Source organism: Vipera berus (genome assembly GCF_964194415.1).
Source record: "Vipera berus genome assembly, chromosome: 3".
NCBI lineage: Eukaryota > Metazoa > Chordata > Lepidosauria > Squamata > Viperidae > Vipera > Vipera berus.
In genome coordinates, this window is record NC_138204.1 from 116,017,305 (window position 1) to 116,037,428 (window position 20,124).

General features: G+C 42.3%; 1 protein-coding gene across 2 annotated transcripts in view; it reads right to left on the minus strand.

The window, feature by feature from the left end:
* The window catches only part of FIRRM (FIGNL1 interacting regulator of recombination and mitosis), a 37,537-nt gene extending 18,471 nt beyond the window's left edge, over window positions 1-19,066 (minus strand). Inside the window, exons 1-12 of one of the 2 annotated variants that reach the window (XM_081326145.1) lie at window positions 18,844-19,066; window positions 18,206-18,291; window positions 17,064-17,091; window positions 15,826-15,914; window positions 13,924-14,028; window positions 9,878-10,018; window positions 7,103-7,265; window positions 6,809-6,893; window positions 5,266-5,404; window positions 4,636-4,716; window positions 2,990-3,054; window positions 591-739 (exon numbers count right to left, since the gene is read on the minus strand). In XM_081326145.1, coding sequence (XP_081182271.1) covers window positions 591-739; window positions 2,990-3,054; window positions 4,636-4,716; window positions 5,266-5,404; window positions 6,809-6,893; window positions 7,103-7,265; window positions 9,878-10,018; window positions 13,924-14,028; window positions 15,826-15,914; window positions 17,064-17,091; window positions 18,206-18,291; window positions 18,844-18,850 — 1,138 coding nt within the window. In that variant the 5' untranslated portion in view covers window positions 18,851-19,066. Of the gene's footprint in view, window positions 1-371; window positions 399-590; window positions 740-2,989; window positions 3,055-4,635; window positions 4,717-5,265; window positions 5,405-6,808; window positions 6,894-7,102; window positions 7,266-9,877; window positions 10,019-13,923; window positions 14,029-15,825; window positions 15,915-17,063; window positions 17,092-18,205; window positions 18,292-18,843 lie in introns of those variants that run through there. The other variant, XM_081326146.1, reaches the window with a different exon arrangement.
* Between the last annotated feature and the right edge of the window lie 1,058 nt (window positions 19,067-20,124).

Below are 20,124 nucleotides of genomic sequence, written 5' to 3' on the forward strand. Positions count from 1 at the left end.
TGCATTTTGGTTAAATAAATAACAAAGCAAATACATAATTGTTATTGACTTCTCAAGTTTGACAAGTCTAGCAAATCTACAAAAAATGTACAACGCTAGAAATACTGGAATTTATATCTTGATAGTGCATGGAACTGAAACTTATAATGGCAACCTAAACTATCTTACTAGGAAACCTATCTTTTAAAAATATTTGCTGTTGGTCTTCCAAAAGTTTAAACTGCGTTTTACTTTATTTCCTGATTTGGTAGTTAAATCTCAGTTATAATTAGCAGTTTGAAGAGTTAGAACCAATCATGATTACTCATGCTTGAGCTATGATGTACCTAAAAAAAGGCAAAGAAATCAGATGCAGCTGACATATTTCTTACTTTGTTCTTGTATGAAAATCCCATTAGCTACAATAAGAAAATAAAAGAAATTGAATTAAGCAGGTTATGGCTACATTTGATTTGAAAATGCATGCAATACTGTTGCAGTAAGTCTATATTCTACAAGAGATGGGCAAGTAAAAGAGCCTTTATATACACAGTAATATTTCTTTGTGGCAACTTAATATACTGGAGCACAGTCAGGATTTTTAAGCCTACCTGAAGTTTTACTTAACACGACTTCTACAAAAGGCCTAAAGGAAAGTAACGGGAGGACGAGAGAATCCAGTGACGTTAGGAATCCCTTGGCTATTTCATCCTGATGGGCCTCGGAAATCATGACAGCATGAAGACTTGGTGGAAACTTACTGTTGAAAAAAAATGCAGAATGTCTCATTGCTGTATGCCTTGTGCAAATCTCATTTGTTACACAGCACTTAACATGCCCTTAACTACTGAGGTATAATATTAAATATTAAAAATGAACTTTTAGGATTCAAAACAGTACAAAGCAGGGCCGTTTAAATTTTTTTTCAAATATCTTATTCCCAAATGATTAGAAGTTCAAAGGTTACATTTAGCACTTCAGAAAGACCTTTTAAGATAACCAATGTACTATAAGGCACAAGCTATTGTGAGCTACAGTTTAATCAACATATATGTCGTCTGGTGGCCCCCAGGGGGAGGGCCTTCTCTGTGGGCGCTCCGGCTCTATGGAACCAACTGCCGGTTGAGCTCCGGACGGCACCGGACCTTCGCTCCTTCCGGCGCGGTCTGAAGACCCATTTATTTGAACAAGCTGGCCTGGCCTGATGGGGGACGTTAGGGTTTTTAATGGGTTTTTATATTATTACTGTTTTTTATCTGGGCAATAGTTTAATTCTCTTTTAATTTTTGTATTTTCTATTTATATATGCCCTGTTCACCGCCCTGAGTCCTCCGGGAGAAGGGCAGTATACAAATTTAATAAAATAAATAAAATAAAATATGAAAGGGCCTAATTGATGTAAGATTTAAACATGCTGAGATGAGGAAAACTGAGCGAAGCAAACTGAGGTACGGTAGTTCACAAAATCCTATTTACAAAATTGTTAAGTCTTAAAATTGGTGGTTTGCAGAATAAGTTGATCCCCTCTTCTTTGCGGCAGCCCCTCAAATACTGGAATACTGCTATCGTGTCCCCCCTTAGTCCTTCTTTCCTCTAGACTGGTCATACCCAATTCCTGCAACCCTTCTTCATATGTTTTAGTCTCCAGGTCTTTAATCATCTTTGTTGCTTTTGTCTGAACTCTTTTCAGTCTCAACATCTTTTTCCCCGTTGTGGTGAGCAAAACTGCATGCAGTATTTCAGTTGCGCTTTTACTATGGATTTATAAAGCGGTACTAATACTTCATGTGATTTTGATTCTATGCTTCTGTTTATGTAACCAAGGATTGTATTAACCTTTTTGATTGCTGCCACACACCTGCTGGCTCATGTTTAAGTGATCATCCACTAGGACTCCAAGCTCCCTCTCGTAGTTATTGTTTTTGAGTTTAATCTGTACTTGTACCTTTGGTTTTTCCTGCCTAGGTCTAAAACCATGCTTTTCTCCACATTAAATTTTATGTTGTTGGACAGGCCCATTGTTCAAGTCTGCCAAGATCCTTTTGGATCCTGAGCTTGTCTTCTGGGGTGTTGGCTATTCCTGTCAGCTTAGTGTCATCTGCAAATTTGATGAGTTCCCCTTCTATTCCCTCATCTAATTCATTTATGAAGATATTGTAGAGTACTGGGCCTAAGAGGGAACCTTGAGGTACCCCACTGCTTATTTACTCCATGTAGATGTAGTACCCTTAACATTAAGAAAACCAAGATCATGGCATCCGGCCCTCTCATTTCCTGGCAAATAGATGGGGAAGAAATGGAGGTAGTGACAGATTTTATTTTCCTGGGCTCCAAGATCACCGCAGACGGGGACTGCAGCCAAGAAATTAAAAGACGCTTGATCCTGGGGAGGAAAGCCATGGCAAATCTAGACAGAACACTAAAAAGCAGAGACATCACCCTGCCAACAAAAGTGCGTATAGTCAAGGCTATGGTCTTCCCAGTTACAATGTATGGCTGTGAAAGTTGGACCATAAGAAAGGCTGAGCCCCAAAGAATTGAGGCCTTTGAAATATGGTGCTGGAGAAGACTCCTGCAAGTCCCTAGGACTGCAAGGCGATCAAACCGGTCACTCCTAGAGGAGATCAACCCTGAAGTTGAAGCCAGATCCTGAAGTTGAAACTCAAATACTTTGGCCACCTAATGAGAAGGAAGGACTCACTGGAGAAGAGCCTAATGCTGGGAGAGATTGAGGGCAAAAGAAGAAGGGGACAACAGAGAATAAGGTGGCTGGATGGAGTCACTTAAACAGTAGGCGTGAGCCTAAATGGATTCCAGAAGATGGTAGAGGACAGGAAGGCCTGGAGGAACGCTGTCCGTGGAGTCGCGATGGGTTGGACACGACTTCGCAACTAACAACAGCAACCTGGAAAATGGCTTTTAAATTAGTTCCAAATTGAAGCCCAAAAAACATGGATAGAGGGAGCATTCTATAGTAAGATCAAATAGTTATTAGCTAGGTTTCATTTACCTGTATATTTGAAGATATGTCTGGTGAAGCTGATAGCAAGAATCTACCAGGAATGAAGTGAACTCCTGTAAAGCAAACAGCGTTAAACAGTGTTAAATACAAATGCCAAAACCTCCAAAACCACCAAGAGGAGATGCTGAGCAACAGTAAACTGGAATCAGAGGCCACGAGTCCAGATAGTGTTGTGCTCTCTCTAGAATCTACAGACTGGGAATGCTCTTTAATCCTCAGCTGTGCTGGCACATGTGATGAGAAACCTATTATGCTAATAACTAGTATGCTACTTCCTGAGTCATTCAAATTTAGCAAATTTTACCTATAACCCAATCACACTCCATCTCAGCCGTTGCAATGTATGCTGCTAAGAGTCTGGAAAGTACTGCAAAGTTCAGCTGGCTCAAAACATGGTATAGCTAAGTATAAACTAGCACAAGATAGAAGAGTCAAAGGTGCCTATACTGAAATATCTGCTCAGGTGACTCGTTGCTTCCCAAGTATTATTTAGAATAGGGGTTGTCAAACTGGCAGCCCGCAGGCTGGATGCGTCACGCGCAGGCAACTCCGCAGCTCCACAAAGGCAAAAAAGGTCACAATACGTTATGTCACGTGACACGATACGAGTTTGACACCTGTGGGTTAGAATATTAGTGCTAACTTTTAAAAACCCAACTGGCTTAGGGACTGACTAGCTACGGGAACCATTTCTCTAATACAGGGGTGTCAACCTGCCGGCCCATGGGTTGGACGCGTCACCAGGAAACCACACCCACCCCATTGCCGGCAATAGAGAAAAAGCTCCGATACGTCGCGTGACGTCGCGAGTTTGATATGTCTGCTCTAATATATCTAGCTGGATACTGAACTATCCATTTTTTCTCTTAGAGTCCATTTCTCTGGCACAGAGGAGAGGGCCTTGCTCCTGGCACTGCTCCCAGATTGTGGGCTACATTGCCATAGAAGTTATTTTGCTCCCCCATTCTCTTTTGCCAGGGCTTTATTTAATTAATTGATGAATTAATAAGAATTATTTTTTGTACTTTTAATTTGGTTAGCTGCCTTTAGTAGCAAAAGTTAGGATATAAGTCACATGCATAATTACAAATAATACACTGATTTAAAACTATGAATTTTAAATTCACAGTCTTGAGGGTTACACATAGTTCTGCCAAGGCAATGGAGAGACTTGCACATTAAATTAAAGATTCAGAAATCAAATGAAGTTTTCTTTTCTGTAATTGAGCAGCCTGTTGGTGCGTCATTGTCATTGTAGCTTGACAGCATCTCCGATAAATGACAGGACTGCATTCACTCTTGGAGGCCAAATGATATGCAAGCAATCCTGGAAGCATTTTAAAGTTGAGCAATGGGGTTAATAATACACTTGCTAATATAATTTAATGTTACTTAGGTGGTAATGTAATTCAGAATATTTTCATGAAGAAGTGTTTTTGTTGATTTAGAAGTACTACATGGAATACTATTAGTATTCCAATGGAAGATTTAGAGAAAAAGAATAGAATAGGGTTTTAGTAATGAAGTTTGGCCATGTTCATTTGTAGCTTTGAGTAAAAAGTACACAGCACAGCACCACCATTAGTAAGAATGCTAAATAAATATTAATAAAATTGAAGCCAATTACAACTTACCTTGATGTAGTGCATTAGAGAATTGGCAAAGAATCTACACAGTTTTATCGTTCTCTGGAATATTTTATAATCAATAATCTCCTATTCAAAAAAAAAACAGAATATCTGAAATGTACAGCACTAAAAATGTCCTAGAAAAATTATCTAAGTTCAAGTTATCTCATTCCCACTCCCCTGGACAAGTCAGTTCAGGTAGGAACTGAGGCAACATTTGGGTCTTCTAATCACTGATGTGCATGATAATGACAATTTAACATGATCAGAAGAAGTGAGGAGAGAAACACTTGATTATGAAATTTGTGGTACAGCTGCTAATATGCCCCTTTTAGTTGTGTAAATTCAATAATCTGATACAAGTGCTTAAGAATTTTGAAAATAGCTTTAACAAGATCTTTGCTTCCATTGTATGTCAGGCATTTTATAGCCAATCTGAAAAAAATATATAATTTGTATGCCAGACTATAGCATGCTCAATTTATGAAACCGACATTTTTCCATGAAGTCCCTGATAAACCACTGCTTCATAGCACCAGATTAAGGCTTGGAGCCAAATTAGTTAGGACTTGACACTTTTCCTCCCAAGATATCTGGGAGCATCAGTTTAAGAAAGGTGTGTTATAATCTATTCACCTGGGTTCCAGACAGTTTCATGTGTTCAGCCAGTTGCAAACAAGATTGGAAAGAAAACAAGATGTCCTCACAAAGGCCACTAAAGATATCAGGATGTTTCAAACTGTCCTTTATTAAGGATTTGTGCTTGAGAATCTGCCTGGCAAAGACAAATATTCAACAGTTCTTAACAATTTTTAATAGTTGGCATCATTCTTTCTAACAATGAACAAGTGTGGATATGGCAACTGGTATATATGGGGAAGATCAGCATCTGTCATTATTGATGCAGAGAACATTAGAGGAGTTGAAAAAAGATCTTAGTTTTTTCTTTCTTCTTCTTCTTGTATTTCTGGCTTACATTTGTGACAAAATGCCCCGGGTTCACAGATTCACGTTGAGTGATCTACGAGATGTTGAATCGACAGTGGTCCTGACTAGATGAATGCAAGTAGCATTTTCTGATCTTGGTCAAGACTGTTCAAACTGTGGCATCCAGAAACAGGACTCACATTCTACAAATTGGGAGGGCTCAGGTGTGGTTTTCCTCCAAAGTTGATTGTAGCTGCTCTGAGAGATGTCTGCAGTCTTGGAGTTACAACAACCTACTCGGGGCAAGCTTGACAAAACGGATATACCACACAGTTTTCTTTGGGGGTCATAAGTCAGAACAAATGCTGACTAAAATTCAAGAACTTATTGTCACACTTTTGCCGATTTCAAAAAGCATCCCTATAAGCTCTGAAGATTAATCAAATGAGATCACCAGATACCGGATATTCAGAGAATGCTGAATAACTACCCTAAAAGAATGAGCCATGATCTTACCAGCAGTCAGAAGTGAAAGAAGATGTTTCTGCACATAATATTACAAAATGGGTACTGTTCCTGCCCCAAATATGGTATAGGGTCCCCTGCTCAAGCAAGAGGTTGGACTAGACTAGACATGTCAAACTTGCGATGTCACGTGATGTCGCACGACGTATCAGAACTTTTTTCCCATTGCCAGCAATGGGGTGGGCGCGATTTTGTCGTGATGTGTCTGGCCTCTGGGCCGGCAGTTTGACACCCCTGGACTAGAAGACCTCCAAAGTCCCTACCAACCCTGTTATTCTATATTCTACATCAATAATAAGAACAGTGAAGAAACTTATAATTAGTCAGATGGTCCTGGAAGTCAAATTTAGCTAGGGAAGAGATTTAGAACAGACAAAAGAATGTACTTCTACCCAAAAACTCATGAGTTATCTGTGGAATTAACTCAACACAGGATATGGAGATAGCCATTAAATTATATGGCTTTAAAAGGGTATTAGATACATTCATGGAGGTTTATCAAAGTCTTGAAGACTTAGTAGCCCTCCTGCTTGGGAAAATCAAGCCTCTGTATACTAGTTGCAGTGAAACAATGAAGAGAGAAGATAGGTCTCCATTTTCTGCTACTGAATACTCCCAACATTCCTCGTGTGCTACTGCAAGATACAGAATGCAGGATGGAAACCCTATCCAATCCCATTTCAAACTTTAGACTGCATAATTAATAAAATTGATAGCTTAAAATTACCTGATTATAAACTTCCATGTGTTTGCGTGAAGTGCATGATCTATGCTGGAAATAGCAGAACAGATCTCCAGCATAGTGTGAATCACTATAGAGGAAATAAATATAAAAGTAAAATGCAAGAAAAAAATCAGTATTGAATACAATAGATGGTTATGTTGAATATATAGTCAATGAAGACTTTCTATTACTTTCATGAAATTATCTTTCTTTAACATTAATGTTCACCAAAAAGAAGAGAATTTGGACATTTAGTGCCATGTACTAATAAAGTGAGATCTATTTAAAATTACACACCTGATGCCATAATTCTTATGCTGTCTTCAGTAGCACAGGAATTTACAGACAAAATATCCAATAGTATCATAAACTCTTTTTGCAAACTATAGGTCCCCTTAAACAAAGACTGTAGTAAATCAGAAACCACGTGGAGACACTCTGCATATAAAGATTCACTGTTCTGTAGCAAAACAAAAATTCAAAAATAAAGTTAGATTACTAGATCAGCAGTTGATATGGTCCAAGAAACTTGAAGGCTTCTATTCTTCTTTGTCTATTATGGATCAGCTCCTGCTGGGGCTTTTTTGTCCATAACAGACAAAGAAGAAAACAATAAACAAATCAACGTTGTCATTCCATACGTTGCAGGAATATTAGAAAAGCTCAGAAGGATTTTCAGCCAACACAACATACGTGCACATTTCAAACCCAAGAATACACTAAGGAGAAGTTTGTCCACCCCAAGGATAAAACACCCAGACACAAATTGAGCAATGTGGTAAATGCAGTACAATGCAGTGAGCCATGTGCAGATCTGTACATTGGGGAAACGAAACAACCACTTCATAAACGCATGGCACAACATAGGAGAATAAACCTATCAGGACAAAATTCAGCAGTCCATCTACATTTAAAAGACAAAGGCCACTCTTTCGAAGACAGCAAAGTCCACATTTTGGACAGAGAGGACCACTGGTTGGAAAGAGGCGTGAAAGAGACAATCTATGTCAAAACTGAACAGCCCTCTCTCATGGGGGGGGGACATCATCCATCTCTACTCTACAACACAGTCCTTTCAGCAAATGTCTATGGAGATTCTCAGTCATCCAGGTATGATTGTCCCAAAGGTGCTTTTTTCAGGAGGCAACTGACTTTTTCTTGAAGATGTTTCGCTTCTCATCCAAGAAGCTTCCAGCACTTCTTGGATAAGAAGCAAAACGTCTTCAAAGAAAAAAACAAGAAAATCCAGTTTCCTCCTGAAAAAAAGCACCTTCGGGACAACCATACCTGGATGACTGAGAATCTTGATAGACATTTAGCTATGCACTTTGGGATGAACACCCTTTGAATGGTGCGAGAGTATGAATGGATTTACAGAAAAGACTGCAGACTATCAGATCCATTTGTGCTTCAGTTTGAGATTCAGACAACACAGACCCATCCCCAACAGCCTGCACCTGTCTTTAATAGTGAAGGGACAAAGGGCAGAAAAACACAGCTTGCAGCCAAGAAGGCTTGGCACACATTTGCACTACTCAGGACACAGGTAAACCTCCAAATGGTCCCAACGACTCTCTAAAAGAATGCAAATGACCAGTTGTCTGCAAGCAATATAAACCCTTTCATTCCCCTCCATCTACCGTGTTTCCCCAAAAATATGACCTATCCCAAAAATAAGCCCTAGCTTGGTTTTTATGTGTGCGCCCAATAGAAGCCCTTCCCTCCAAATAAGCCCTATATAACAGCCTGCACAGCCAGCAGCCTGCCTATTCTGTCACACTGTCTGGTTGTTTTCAGTGCTGCTACCATGGAGTGAGGCGAGGCAGGTGGGGGAGGGGGTGGAGTGCACCATGCTCCCTCACCCACTTACCTCAGGCCCTCGCAGCCAGGCCTCCCAGGTCCCAACACCTGCCTCGCCTCATGGCAGTGACACCAACAGCTCCATCCAGCAGGAGCCCACGTGGCTACCGGCTCACTTCTGCTTGCGGCAGGAGGCCGCACAGTATGCCAGTCCGGCACCACAAGGCAAGGTAGGTGGGGAGGAGGTGGAGCTGCCCCGCGCACCCACTATCCGCTTACCACAGGGCCTCCCATGCACGTTGGATAGGGTGGGCAGTGGCCTCAAGTGCAAGCAGGAGTGCAAGCAGTGGGCTTTGGGCTGTTTGCGGCAGGCAAAGAACGTGGCACCTGAAGCACCTCTTTCTGGACTTTCTCTGGGTGTGGTGCACTGAAGGCAGCGCCCCACTCCTCACTTCCCGAGAAGAACCCGTGGTCAGCCACAAATAATAAACAACTTTTGGGTCTTACTGCTGGACTTCAAAGGAAGCGAGTGGCCCAGAAGAAGAGGGCCAACGGCCACACGGGCTTCTGTTGGTGCCGCCACTGCGAGGTGAGACAGGTGTTGAGGTGTGGGAGGCCTGGCTGCAGGGGCACTGAGGTAAGCAGGTGGAGGTGTGTAGGAAGCTCCACCCCCCTCCCCCATCTGTCTCACCTCGTGGTGGTGGCATTGGCACAACGTGCCGCATGGCTTCCTGCGAGTGGCTGCAAGCAGAAGAAGTGGGCCTCCTGTACATGAAAAAACTAGGACATCCCCTGAAAATAAGACCTAATGCCACTTTTGGAGGCAAAAAAAATCTAAGACCAAGTCTTATTTTGGAGGAAATATAGTAGTCAGAACTTCTTGGATGAGAAGCGAAATATCTTCAAAGAAAAAACAAGAAAGCCTCCTGGAAAAAAATAACCCTTTGGGACAGTCCTTTCAGCAGTTCCAAAAAGTCTCCACACCCGTTTACACTACTCAGGTGATCCTGATGACACAGATAAACCTCCAGGTGGCCTCAATGGCTTTCTAAAAGAATGCAAATGACCAGCTGTCTGCAAGGAGTATAAATCCTTCCATTCCCCACCATCCAGTCAGAGCTTGGATGAGAAGTAAAACGTCTTCAAAGAAAAACAAGAAGGTCCAGTTGCCTCGTGAAAAAGCACCTTTGGGATAACTACGACCTGGATGACTGAGAATCTCCAGACAGTTTTGTATATGTCAGCTCCTTTTCAAAACTTAGCCTCACTAACCTTGCAGTGTAGAAATGTGTTCTTGATTATATGAAGAACAGAAGAGGGAAGGCTATAGATATGTTCTAAGGGTACCATTTCCTGTCTGCTACAAATGTGTTGCACACAACCTGTTAATACTTCTAACATATGTATCAGGGCCTGAAAGAAAAAAATATTATTAATAAAAGAATCAATAAATGTTGCAAAAAGAATATTGCAGCATAAATACGATGTCTTAAAAATTATCAGCTTAACTGTTAAAATTTTGACTTCAAAGAAGAAGAATAACAAAGTAAATACTTTGGACATCAATGTTTTTAATGTTTTAAAATATATATCTGCATGTTTAGCCTCTCTACAAAGATCCAGCATTTGATGTATACGAAACAAAGATCAAACTGATTTTGTTTCTTTCTTTGCAAATGGAATGTTTAAACTTGAGAATACGTATAAAAAATATTTTTATTAGCTCAGTGGCAGGTTCAACCTACATTAAGTTGATCTTAACAATATAGCTGCCTTGGGCAGAAAAGCATTCATCTTGAAAATCCAGCAACTTGAGAGAAAAAAGTAGCAGTTGCAATTAATTGCTTTTTCTCAAATTACATGTCTAAGTTATTAGCAAATTCTTAGACAACCTAAGATCTGCTGGGTTGTCATTTCAAAGATATCTCCTTATCTAAACAGAATAACCAAGGGCAAAACAGTGGTGGGAACCGGAGCAACTTCCAACTTCCTGATGGCTTGACCACAGCCGACTGACCTCCAGCAGCCAATGGTGGGACTGGTCTACCCCATCTCTGGAAGACAACTAGAGCATGACTGGTCTGCTGAACCTCTGGATGGCAGTATTGCAGCACTGAAGGAGCCACAAATGTGACAAATTTCAATTACAGATTCATGGGGCCCAGATTTTGGATGTGTTCTGTAATCTAGCCCATTTGGGATACCTTGGTTCAAAACTTGTTGCCCTATGATGCAGTTTCATTCAGTTAAAGGTTATACACACGGGTTTTAGTAGTTATATACATTATATTTAGTGCCATGTTTCCCCAAAATTAAGACCCAGTCTTATATATTTTTTGCCTCCAAAAGAGGCACTAGGTCTTAATTTCAGAGAGTCTTACCTTAGGACCACTGGAGCCAGGCCTCCCACACCCCGACACCTGTCGTGCCGCTGCTTGACTTCTGCGGCCGCTTGCCGCCGCCTGTGGCCAGACGCCATGCGTCGCATTGCGCCATTGCCGCTCCTCCCGGAGGACGCCACATGACGTTTCAGGCCACTGCCGCTGCTCAATTGTTTTGGGCCGCTTCCGCAGCACTTCAGGCCACTTTTGCTGCTTGCGCGGTTCTTTGGGCCGCTTCTGCTGCTTGCGCAGCACTTGGGGCTGCTTCTGTTGCTCACGCGCTTCAGGCCACTTCCACTCGTTGCGCAACAGGAGGACGTTGCATGGCTCTTTGGGCCGTTTTCGCAGTGGAAACGGCCCAAAGCGCCATGTGACCTACAGCAGCGAGCAACAGAAGCAGCCCGAAGCACTACGCAAGCAGCGGAAGCAGCCCAAAGCGCCATGTGACCTACAGCCACAAACAACAGAAGCAGCCCGAAGCACTGTGCAAGCAGCGGAAGTGGCCCAAAGCACCATGTGGCGTCCTGCCAGGAGGAGCAGCAATGGAGCAATGCAGCACATGGCATCCGGCCACAAGTGGCGGCAAGAGGCCGTAGAAGAAGTCAAGCAGGAGCACGACAGGTGTCGGGGCGTGGGACGCCTGGCTGTGGTGGTCCTATTGGTTAAGGTAAGTGGGTGCGGGGTGCATGGGCAGCTTCACCCCCCTCCACCCCTACCCTAGCTTGATTTTTAGGGGTGTGCCCTAAAGTTTTGGAGTAGAGCTTATATTAGGTCCACCCTAAAAAATCAAGCTAGGGCTTACTATCGGGCTGGGTCTACTGTAACTTTCGGGGAAACATAGTAATTATATATTGTGGGGGTTACTGAGAAATTGGAAAATTACTCAATAATATTTTTTTCAGTTTATAAAGATATTTTCAGTAGGTTCTTGTCTTCACAACATGAAAGAAAAATCTAGACCCTGTGGAAGTTTCACTAGGAACTGAACGTTGTCCATTCGTCTGGAATGGTATAGGACAGGGGTGTCAAACTCAATTTCACTGAGGGCTGCCTCAGCATTGTGGTGCCCTCAAGGGGGGGGGCACGGGAGCGTGGCCCATTGGGTGGGCATGGCTATGGTGGTCACAGCAGACTGGGTGGGCATGGCTGGGTGAGCATGGGCACCTCAATGCTGCTTGTGGGGGGGACACCTATGGGGGCCGGGCAGGGTTGGGGGAGATCCAGGGGGTCTCTGGCAGGTGGGGTGGTGAGCAAGAGGCTTATCCTGTGGGGCGAGGCGAGGCAGGGTGGGGGTGCCATTACGGTAGGGCAAGGCAAAGTGAGGCAGGGGCAGCTGGTGCCTGACACCATTGGCCCCTGCACACAGAGGCCAGCGAGCGCTTGGGGGCCAACGATGTCCATCAGCAGCCACAGCCTGCCGGCCCCTCAACCAGCTCACTCTGGGGCTCCGCAGCCCACTGCGAATACTGGGCCAGCCCTCTAGCAGCAGGCAGAGGCGTGTGATACAGACCGCCAGAGGCGCCTACTCCGTCCCATCTATTTTTCCTTGCAGTTGGAGAGCAGGTCACTGCTGGCCATCTTCTCGACCCCCTCGCAGATCTTGCCCTTAGCCCACACGTGGAGCCTGTTCCCCTTGCGCACCCAACAGACCTTGGCCCCGCCTTGCGCTGCCGCCACCAGCAGCTCACACAAGTCCATTAGCCCACTGCCACCGCCTGGCTGCCCAGCACAAAGGAGGCGAAACAGCCAGGTAGCAAGCTCAAGTAGAGGTGGTAAAGCACGCCCAGGGCCAGCAAGCAAAAGGCGACCCCAAGTGGGGAAAGCCAGATCCCCATCCATGCCATGGCCCCCCAGTCCCAGCTAGGATTGTGTGCCTCCCCCCACCATCTCTCCTGGGCCTGGGCAGCCATGATGCCGATGGGGATCCGGCTTTCCCCACTTGGGGTGGCCTTTTGCCTGCTGGCTCTGGGCATGCTCTACCGCCTCTACTCGGGCTTCCTAGACAACCGCTTCACCTCCTTTGTGCTGGGTAGGCCTGCAGCTCTGGGCGGCGGCCTAATGGACCTGCATGAGCAGCTGGCGGGTGGTACCAAGGTGCATGAGGGGAATGCGCTCCACTCGCGGGCTAAGGGCAAGACCCTTGAGCGGGCTGAGATGACCAGTGGTGACCTGCTCTCCAATCAAAAAGAGATGGGACAGAGTAGGTGTGTCCAGCGGTCCACATCACATGCCCCCACCCCCGGACTCCATGTGCTGCCAGTGCTGCCACAGCACTGCTGTTAGAGGGCTGGCCCAGTATTCACAGTGGGCTACACAGCCCCTGCTGCCAGATGCCGTCAGCCCGTGTGTGCTCACCGTCTCCTGTGCGCAGGCTTTGGGGTCTGCCAGTCTGGCGGGGGCCAGGGCGGCGGGGGCCAGTTCCTCGCCATCTCCGGGTCATCCCCAGGGGCCAAATATCGGCCAGGATCCAGTCTGAGAGCTTTGTGTTTGGCATGTCTAGTATAGGAGCTCCTGCCATGGGGAGGGGATTGGACTACAAGATCTCCAAGGTCTCTTCCAACCCTATAATTCTGTTTCAAAGCATACAGCATTAATGGTTCTCCTTATATTTTCAGCATGGATGAGAATAGGCAGAGGCACATCAAATATTAATAAAAATCTGCAAAATACGTTCAACACGTTTCAGTTTTTACTTTACTAAAAAATCAATTACAATTCACAATTGACTCTTACATTTTTTTTCATCCAAAAAATAATGGGAATAGATACAGATGCCTTTTAAACAGCCATAGACACATTCTATGCAACAGGACAAAAACAGCAACTGCTCACACATTTTCAGTGGATTTACTTTTTGTAGTTGGTATAAATTAGCCCCCAAATCTTAAAATTGTAGAAAAAAAAAAAGATGTGGACAATTCTTTGAGCTAGATTTACCTGAAGATTGTTCCTCAGTATCATGTTTAACTGTACATTCTTATTTGTTAATCTTTTGGCTTCATTGGATATTTCATATAATAAAAGGTCAAATAATTCTACGGTCTGTTTGAACAAAAACAATCACAAATTAAAACAATATTAATTGAAAGCAATAAATTAAATACAAACGAAACATGATTTGTTATAAAATGGGATGGCATTTACTACCCTTGATAGATTTTAATATATACAAGAGAAATTCAAGGTACGTAGTGGTTATCAGAGTGGGACACGGTGGCTCAGTGGGTTAGGACGCTGAGCTTGTCGATCAGATGGTCGGCAGTTTGGCGGGTCGAATCCCGAGTGCCGTGTAACAGAGTGAGCGCCTGTTACTCGTCCCAGCTTCTACCAACCTAGCAGTTCGAAAGCACGTAAAAATGCAAGTAGAAAACTAGGGACCACTACGGCGGGAAGGTAACAGCGTTCCGTGCGCCTTTGGCGTCTAGTCATGCTGGCCACATGACCATGGAGACATCCTCGGACAAGCGCTGGCTCTTCGGCTTTGAAATGGAGATGAGCACCAGCCAATAGAGTCGGAAACGACTAGCACGCATGTGCGGGGGAACCTTTACCTTTTACCTTTTTAGTGGTTATCAGCCAGGACACTCAAACAAAAAGCCTTCATATAAGCAGACACAGGATTAAGATATCCTATTTAAGTTTTTCCAGATTCTCTAGAAAGAAACTAAAGAGCATGAGCATTAAGGGACAGGAGTCCCAGCTTTCATTTTCTTGCAGTGCAATAGCACAGCACTACAACAGAAGCTCCAAATTTAACAGACAACTTGGCAGAGAATGAGGAGGGCCAAGAGGCCATAGGGGGACAGCTAGCAAAAAGAAAACAAAATTCCAGCTGCATATACATTATTGTAGCCTTTTTAGATTCCAGTCAATGCTTAGCTAAGTTAAATTTGGTTGATCCCACAATACACTTTTTATATTGTGCTTAGGTATATAGATATTTACATAGTCTTCTTTATTAAAGAAGCATACAGGTAGTCCTCAATCTATGACCATAATGGAGTCTGTCCATTACGGTCGCAAGTGGTGACAACCATTAAGACAACCTTGCTTAATGGCCCTCATCTCTTGCTCTGACGCTGAAGTTAAATGAACACATGGGTCTTTTAAGCGAGCATGGGTGGAGGCCGCCCTGGGAGGCCCATACCCAGCTGGGCCCATAAAGGAGGCAGACAAGCAACAAAAAGTTTGCAAAGTCAAAAACAGCCGAGGAGGGGGAGGAACCCAGGTAGATTAGTGCCTAGCACTGCATTCCAATGCCCAAGAGGCTTCTAAACAAGCCTCCATGCTTAGGCAACAAAGGGGCGGGCTGGGCCTCCGCCCCAATTAGGTGGCCACCTTTCCTGGCCTTGCTAGCTTTTGAAGAAGCCAGCCATCTGTATACACAGGCAAAAGCTTCAGGAAGAGCTTCCCAAAAGCTTTCCCTAGCTTAACCCCCTCCCTACACCAGAAACCCCTTCAATAAAGAAAACAGGGGGAAAAAAGCAAGGAGGGCAGACTCATTGATCTAAATTCAAGATTGTAAGTGGAAATCTATCAACATAGCCAGTAGTTATTAGAGGCAGTTTTTAGTAGTTAATGCATCAGGCTAGAAACAAGGAGACTGTGAGTTGTCATCCTGTCTTAAGCACAAAGCCAGAGGGGTGACCTTGAGCTATTCACTTTCTCTCAGCCCTACAAAGGAGGAAATGGTAAACCGCTTCTGAAAAACCTTGCCAAGAAAACTTCAATAACTTGTCCAGGAAGGCAAGATGGAAAGGTCCATGTGTATGTGCACGCATGCACACACACAGTGGTTATTAATTCACACTTTTCAGCTCATAACATACAATATCATACCTTTGGAAATATTTGGGGGAAAAAAACTTTCTCCAATTCTGGAAGCTTTATGTGAGGTAGAAATCTCTCTGTCAGAATCCTTAAGACATCTGTAAATAAGTACATTTAATAAAATCATAAATCCAAGCTTTATATCCCAGTTAGGAGTCTCAATGTGATGTTTTACAGCTTTTAACCACAAATATGCAAATACTAAACAGATTTTTATCTAAAAGAAAATGATTTATAGGTGACTAAGCCAAAATAATGAGAATGATAAAAGACTGCAATTCTAAGCATCCTGATCCTGCAAAAAAGGCAGCATCTTTTCAGAAATCTGAGATTATAGTATGGAGCTTATTGTCTAAGAAATGTAATATTCTTCATTAAGCAGAGTTCTAAATAAACATTTTATGATGCTTAGAATTTGAAGTTATATTTAGAATTTGTCTTATCCTCATACAGTAAACATAACTAATATATTGCCAGAGAATACTTTTCTGAGGGGTCCTTGGTGCTCTCTGAACTTGGTTTTCCTGCAGATGTTGTATTACCCAAACTAGGCAACATCATCAGTGACTAATACTGATGAAATTACCTAGTTTGGGTAATGAAACATCTGCAAAAAAATAATCAAGCTTAGAGAACACCAAGGATCCCTCATTTCAACCCTGAGCTACAAATATTCTCCTTTATTGAATACTCTGCTGCCTTCATTTTGAATTCCCATATGGCATGTTTACTGAAAAATCTTCCATTTTCTCTGAAACATTTAACTACGAAGATCTAACAAGGTTGGATAAATACATTTAGTTTCTTTGGTATCATTGACTGAAGAAAGAGATGGTTGACAGGATAATTTAGTTTGGTTGGCTCTAAGCTCTCATATTTAGATGTTCATTTGAGAAATTCTAAATTTCTATAAGCAGGGCGATTCCAGAAAAGGTCTCGCTGACATAAATATAACAATGTCCACACATCAGATGGCGGGTGAGATATACCTCCTGGGAGATACAAAGATGGAAAAGCACCAGCTTTGGTCCGCTTGCCTTGCCCAGTTTTTGTGTCATGCTAAAGCTTGGAACCACCAAAATGTTATGGTAAATTGTGGCTGACCTGAGACAATTTATTAGAACCTCCAGACCACAATGATTTGATCTGGGTTCAAAATAAACCTGTTTTGTGTATATTCATAGTATTTAATAATTACAAATAAAGGAATTAAACATACTTTAAAAGTCTATATAACAACTACTTACCTATATGCTGAATCCCACTGTCAGTTGTCTGATATAAAGAGTACAAATATTAAGAAAAACAGCATATTCATATCTTAAAATAAAGTTGAGCTTTATCAACATCTGAGGACGCTAATTTAATTCACAGTATATACTAATGGTTCTTTCAACTAAACTACAGTACAATTTAAGCTATATTGGCTACACCAAATGAGATTACTACTTCCAAATAAAAAAGTGTGTTGCTTGGAGAGCATAGGATTTGTATCTCAACACTGAAACTCCAGGATCCTCCAGGCCTAAACAGATATCAATTGTGATTTAGAATCAGACAGAATTTGTCATTGCAACCAACTGAAAAATGAAACTATATGTTTTGTTGGTAGTTTAAATTGTGTAAAAGTATTTGGTTCCTCCAAATTAACAAAAAAACTAGAGCTCTCTAAACTCTACAGTTATGGACATTTCAAACAAATTTGGCAATAATTAATTATATTATCTTAAACTACATTATAAATGTTTTCCTGATTACCCTGATCTGTAAAAATATTCTAGAACATTTGCCTTTTGGCACTTGAGTCAGAAGGTGATATTTAGAATACTTTTTCCCAGTTTAATGTTTTACAAATCAAAATCAGCATTGTGAATTACATTTGAAAGTGGGTGAGAGATCAGTATGATTATAACTGTATAAAGAGAGAGAGAGAGAGAGAGAGAGAGAGAGAGAGAGAGAGAGAGAGAGAGAGAGAGAAAGACTTTGCCATTTTTTACTGAAAGCACACTGGCACACATTAAAAATGAAATTCTGTTGCTTGCTCTCAAAAGTGTACACATACATAACACACATATAGACATGCTATATAGATACATTTGTATATACCACCCTTATATATAAAACATACAAATATTAATCACTGTCCATCTTGAATACATAGCGGAAAGAGGAAGCTTGAGAGTTCACAAGGTTTTTTCGGAACAAAACTGTGACTGAATCTGGATGTTCTGCTTCATATAGCACAAAGCCTCCTCCCAGAAGGTAACAGTTTGTGAAGAGGATGTGTAGCGTCCCAGATAATACTGCGGACCCTGCTCAAGCATCGCTTATATGCTATGTCCTGGATATAAGGGTGTGAACTGCCAATAATCTTTTCAGCCGTCCTCACCACTCTCTGCACCGCCTTCCTGTCTGAAGCAGTGATGCTTCCAATCCAGACTGTAACGCAATGACAGGATGCTCTCGATCGTCCCTCTGTAGAAAGTGGTAAGGACAGGGAAAGGAAGATGTACTTTTTTCATGCAACACAGAAAATGCAGGCAGTGTCTTGCTGTTGAGTGACCAAGCCAGCCTACTCGTTAGCTGCACACCCAGAAGTTTCATGCTGCTAACCATCTCCACAGGTGAATCATTAATATGCTTTTCTAAAATCAACAATGATCTCTTTAGTTTTTCCAACACTTAAAACTAGGCTGTTTTTATTACACCAATTCACCAAACCCTCTACCTCCTTGAGGTAAGCACCTTGCAGTAAAACAGATGAGATCTGATCTCAGTTGATAAGAATGGGGCTATATTTTCTAACAGTCGCTGTTTCCAAACCATTCCCAGGTGCAACATTTTACATGTTTGCATTTAACAATTACAGTAACAACCAAACAAAAATGTCAGGCACAAAACAGACAAAGAGACTTCAGTAGTAACTCCAACATTAACGCACTGAAATAAGAACCATGCTCTAATAAAATGTTGCTTCCAAATTCTATTCTGTGGCTAAAAACATTGGTCTCAATAAACACTACTTACTGGTCATGAAATATGTTGCGTGTCTTTTGTTTCTGTCATAAAAAATAGTTAAATGTTAAAGCTTTTAGTATATTTAAGATGTGTGCTTTACAACTAGCTTTATGACGGACGCTGGAGGATTAAAAATGTACCTATTTGATTTACATGCCCTTCTACTCAAGGCAGCAAACAAAGACAAAAACAAAACAGGAATTTAAAAATCTAAAAATATAAACATGATCACTTTAAAATCAAAAAGCAATTCAAGTGATAATGTAGTAAATAAAGCTGTACATTTTTTTTACCACACTGTATCATTGTATCTTACTTTCCCTAAAAATATATTAATAGAATGCACTGTTGGAAGTGAGCAAATGAACAGGAGGTGCAAATAAGCGGGCCAATAAGAATGAAGCTGGAGTTTAGAAACCAGTGCCAACACCACAAGATGGGGAGAAGCAGACACCAGTTTTGTGCCCTTGTTCCCCTCCATGTGTACAGCATAGAATGAAGCCCTGTTTCATTCTTTCACTCCTTTTCAGTGAGGTCAGGTGCATGCTTCAACCTTTTAATTCCCTCCAGGTAGAAAGCTATGACAACAGCCTCCTCCATCCATGGGAGGTTCAGAAAAATCAGAACCTCGGAATGGAATGGAATAGAATAGAATCGAATCTGAAAGGGACCTTGGAGGTCTTCTAGTCCAGTCACCTGCTCAAGCAGGAGAACCTATACCATTTCAGACAAGTGACTGTCTAGTGAATAGTCTCTTCTTAAAAATCTCCAGTGATGGAGCGCCCACAATTTCTGGAGGCAAGCTGTTCCACTGGTTAATTGTCCTCATTGTCAGGAAGTTTTTCCTTAATTCCAGGTTGCTTCTCTCTTTGATCGGTTTCCAACCATTGTTTCTTGTCCTGCCCTCTGGTGCTTTGGAGAATAATGTGACCCCCTCTTCTTTGTGGCAGCCCCTCAAATACTGGAATACTGCTATCATCTCTCCTCTATTTCTTCTTTTCTTTAGACTAGCCCAGGGTTAGGCAACCTCGGCTCTTTTATGACTCATGGACTTCAACTCCCAGAATTCCTGGGAGTTGAAGTCCATGAGTCATATAAGAGCCAAGGTTGCCTACCCATGGACTCACTAGCCAGACCCAAGTCCTGCAGCTGTTCTTTGTATTTTAGACTCTAGGCCTTTGAATTTTTTCCAGTCTCAACATTTTTTGTGTGATATGGTGACCAAAATTGGCTGCAGTATTCCAGGTGTGGTCTTATTAGGGTTTAATAAAGCGGTACTAATACCTCCCA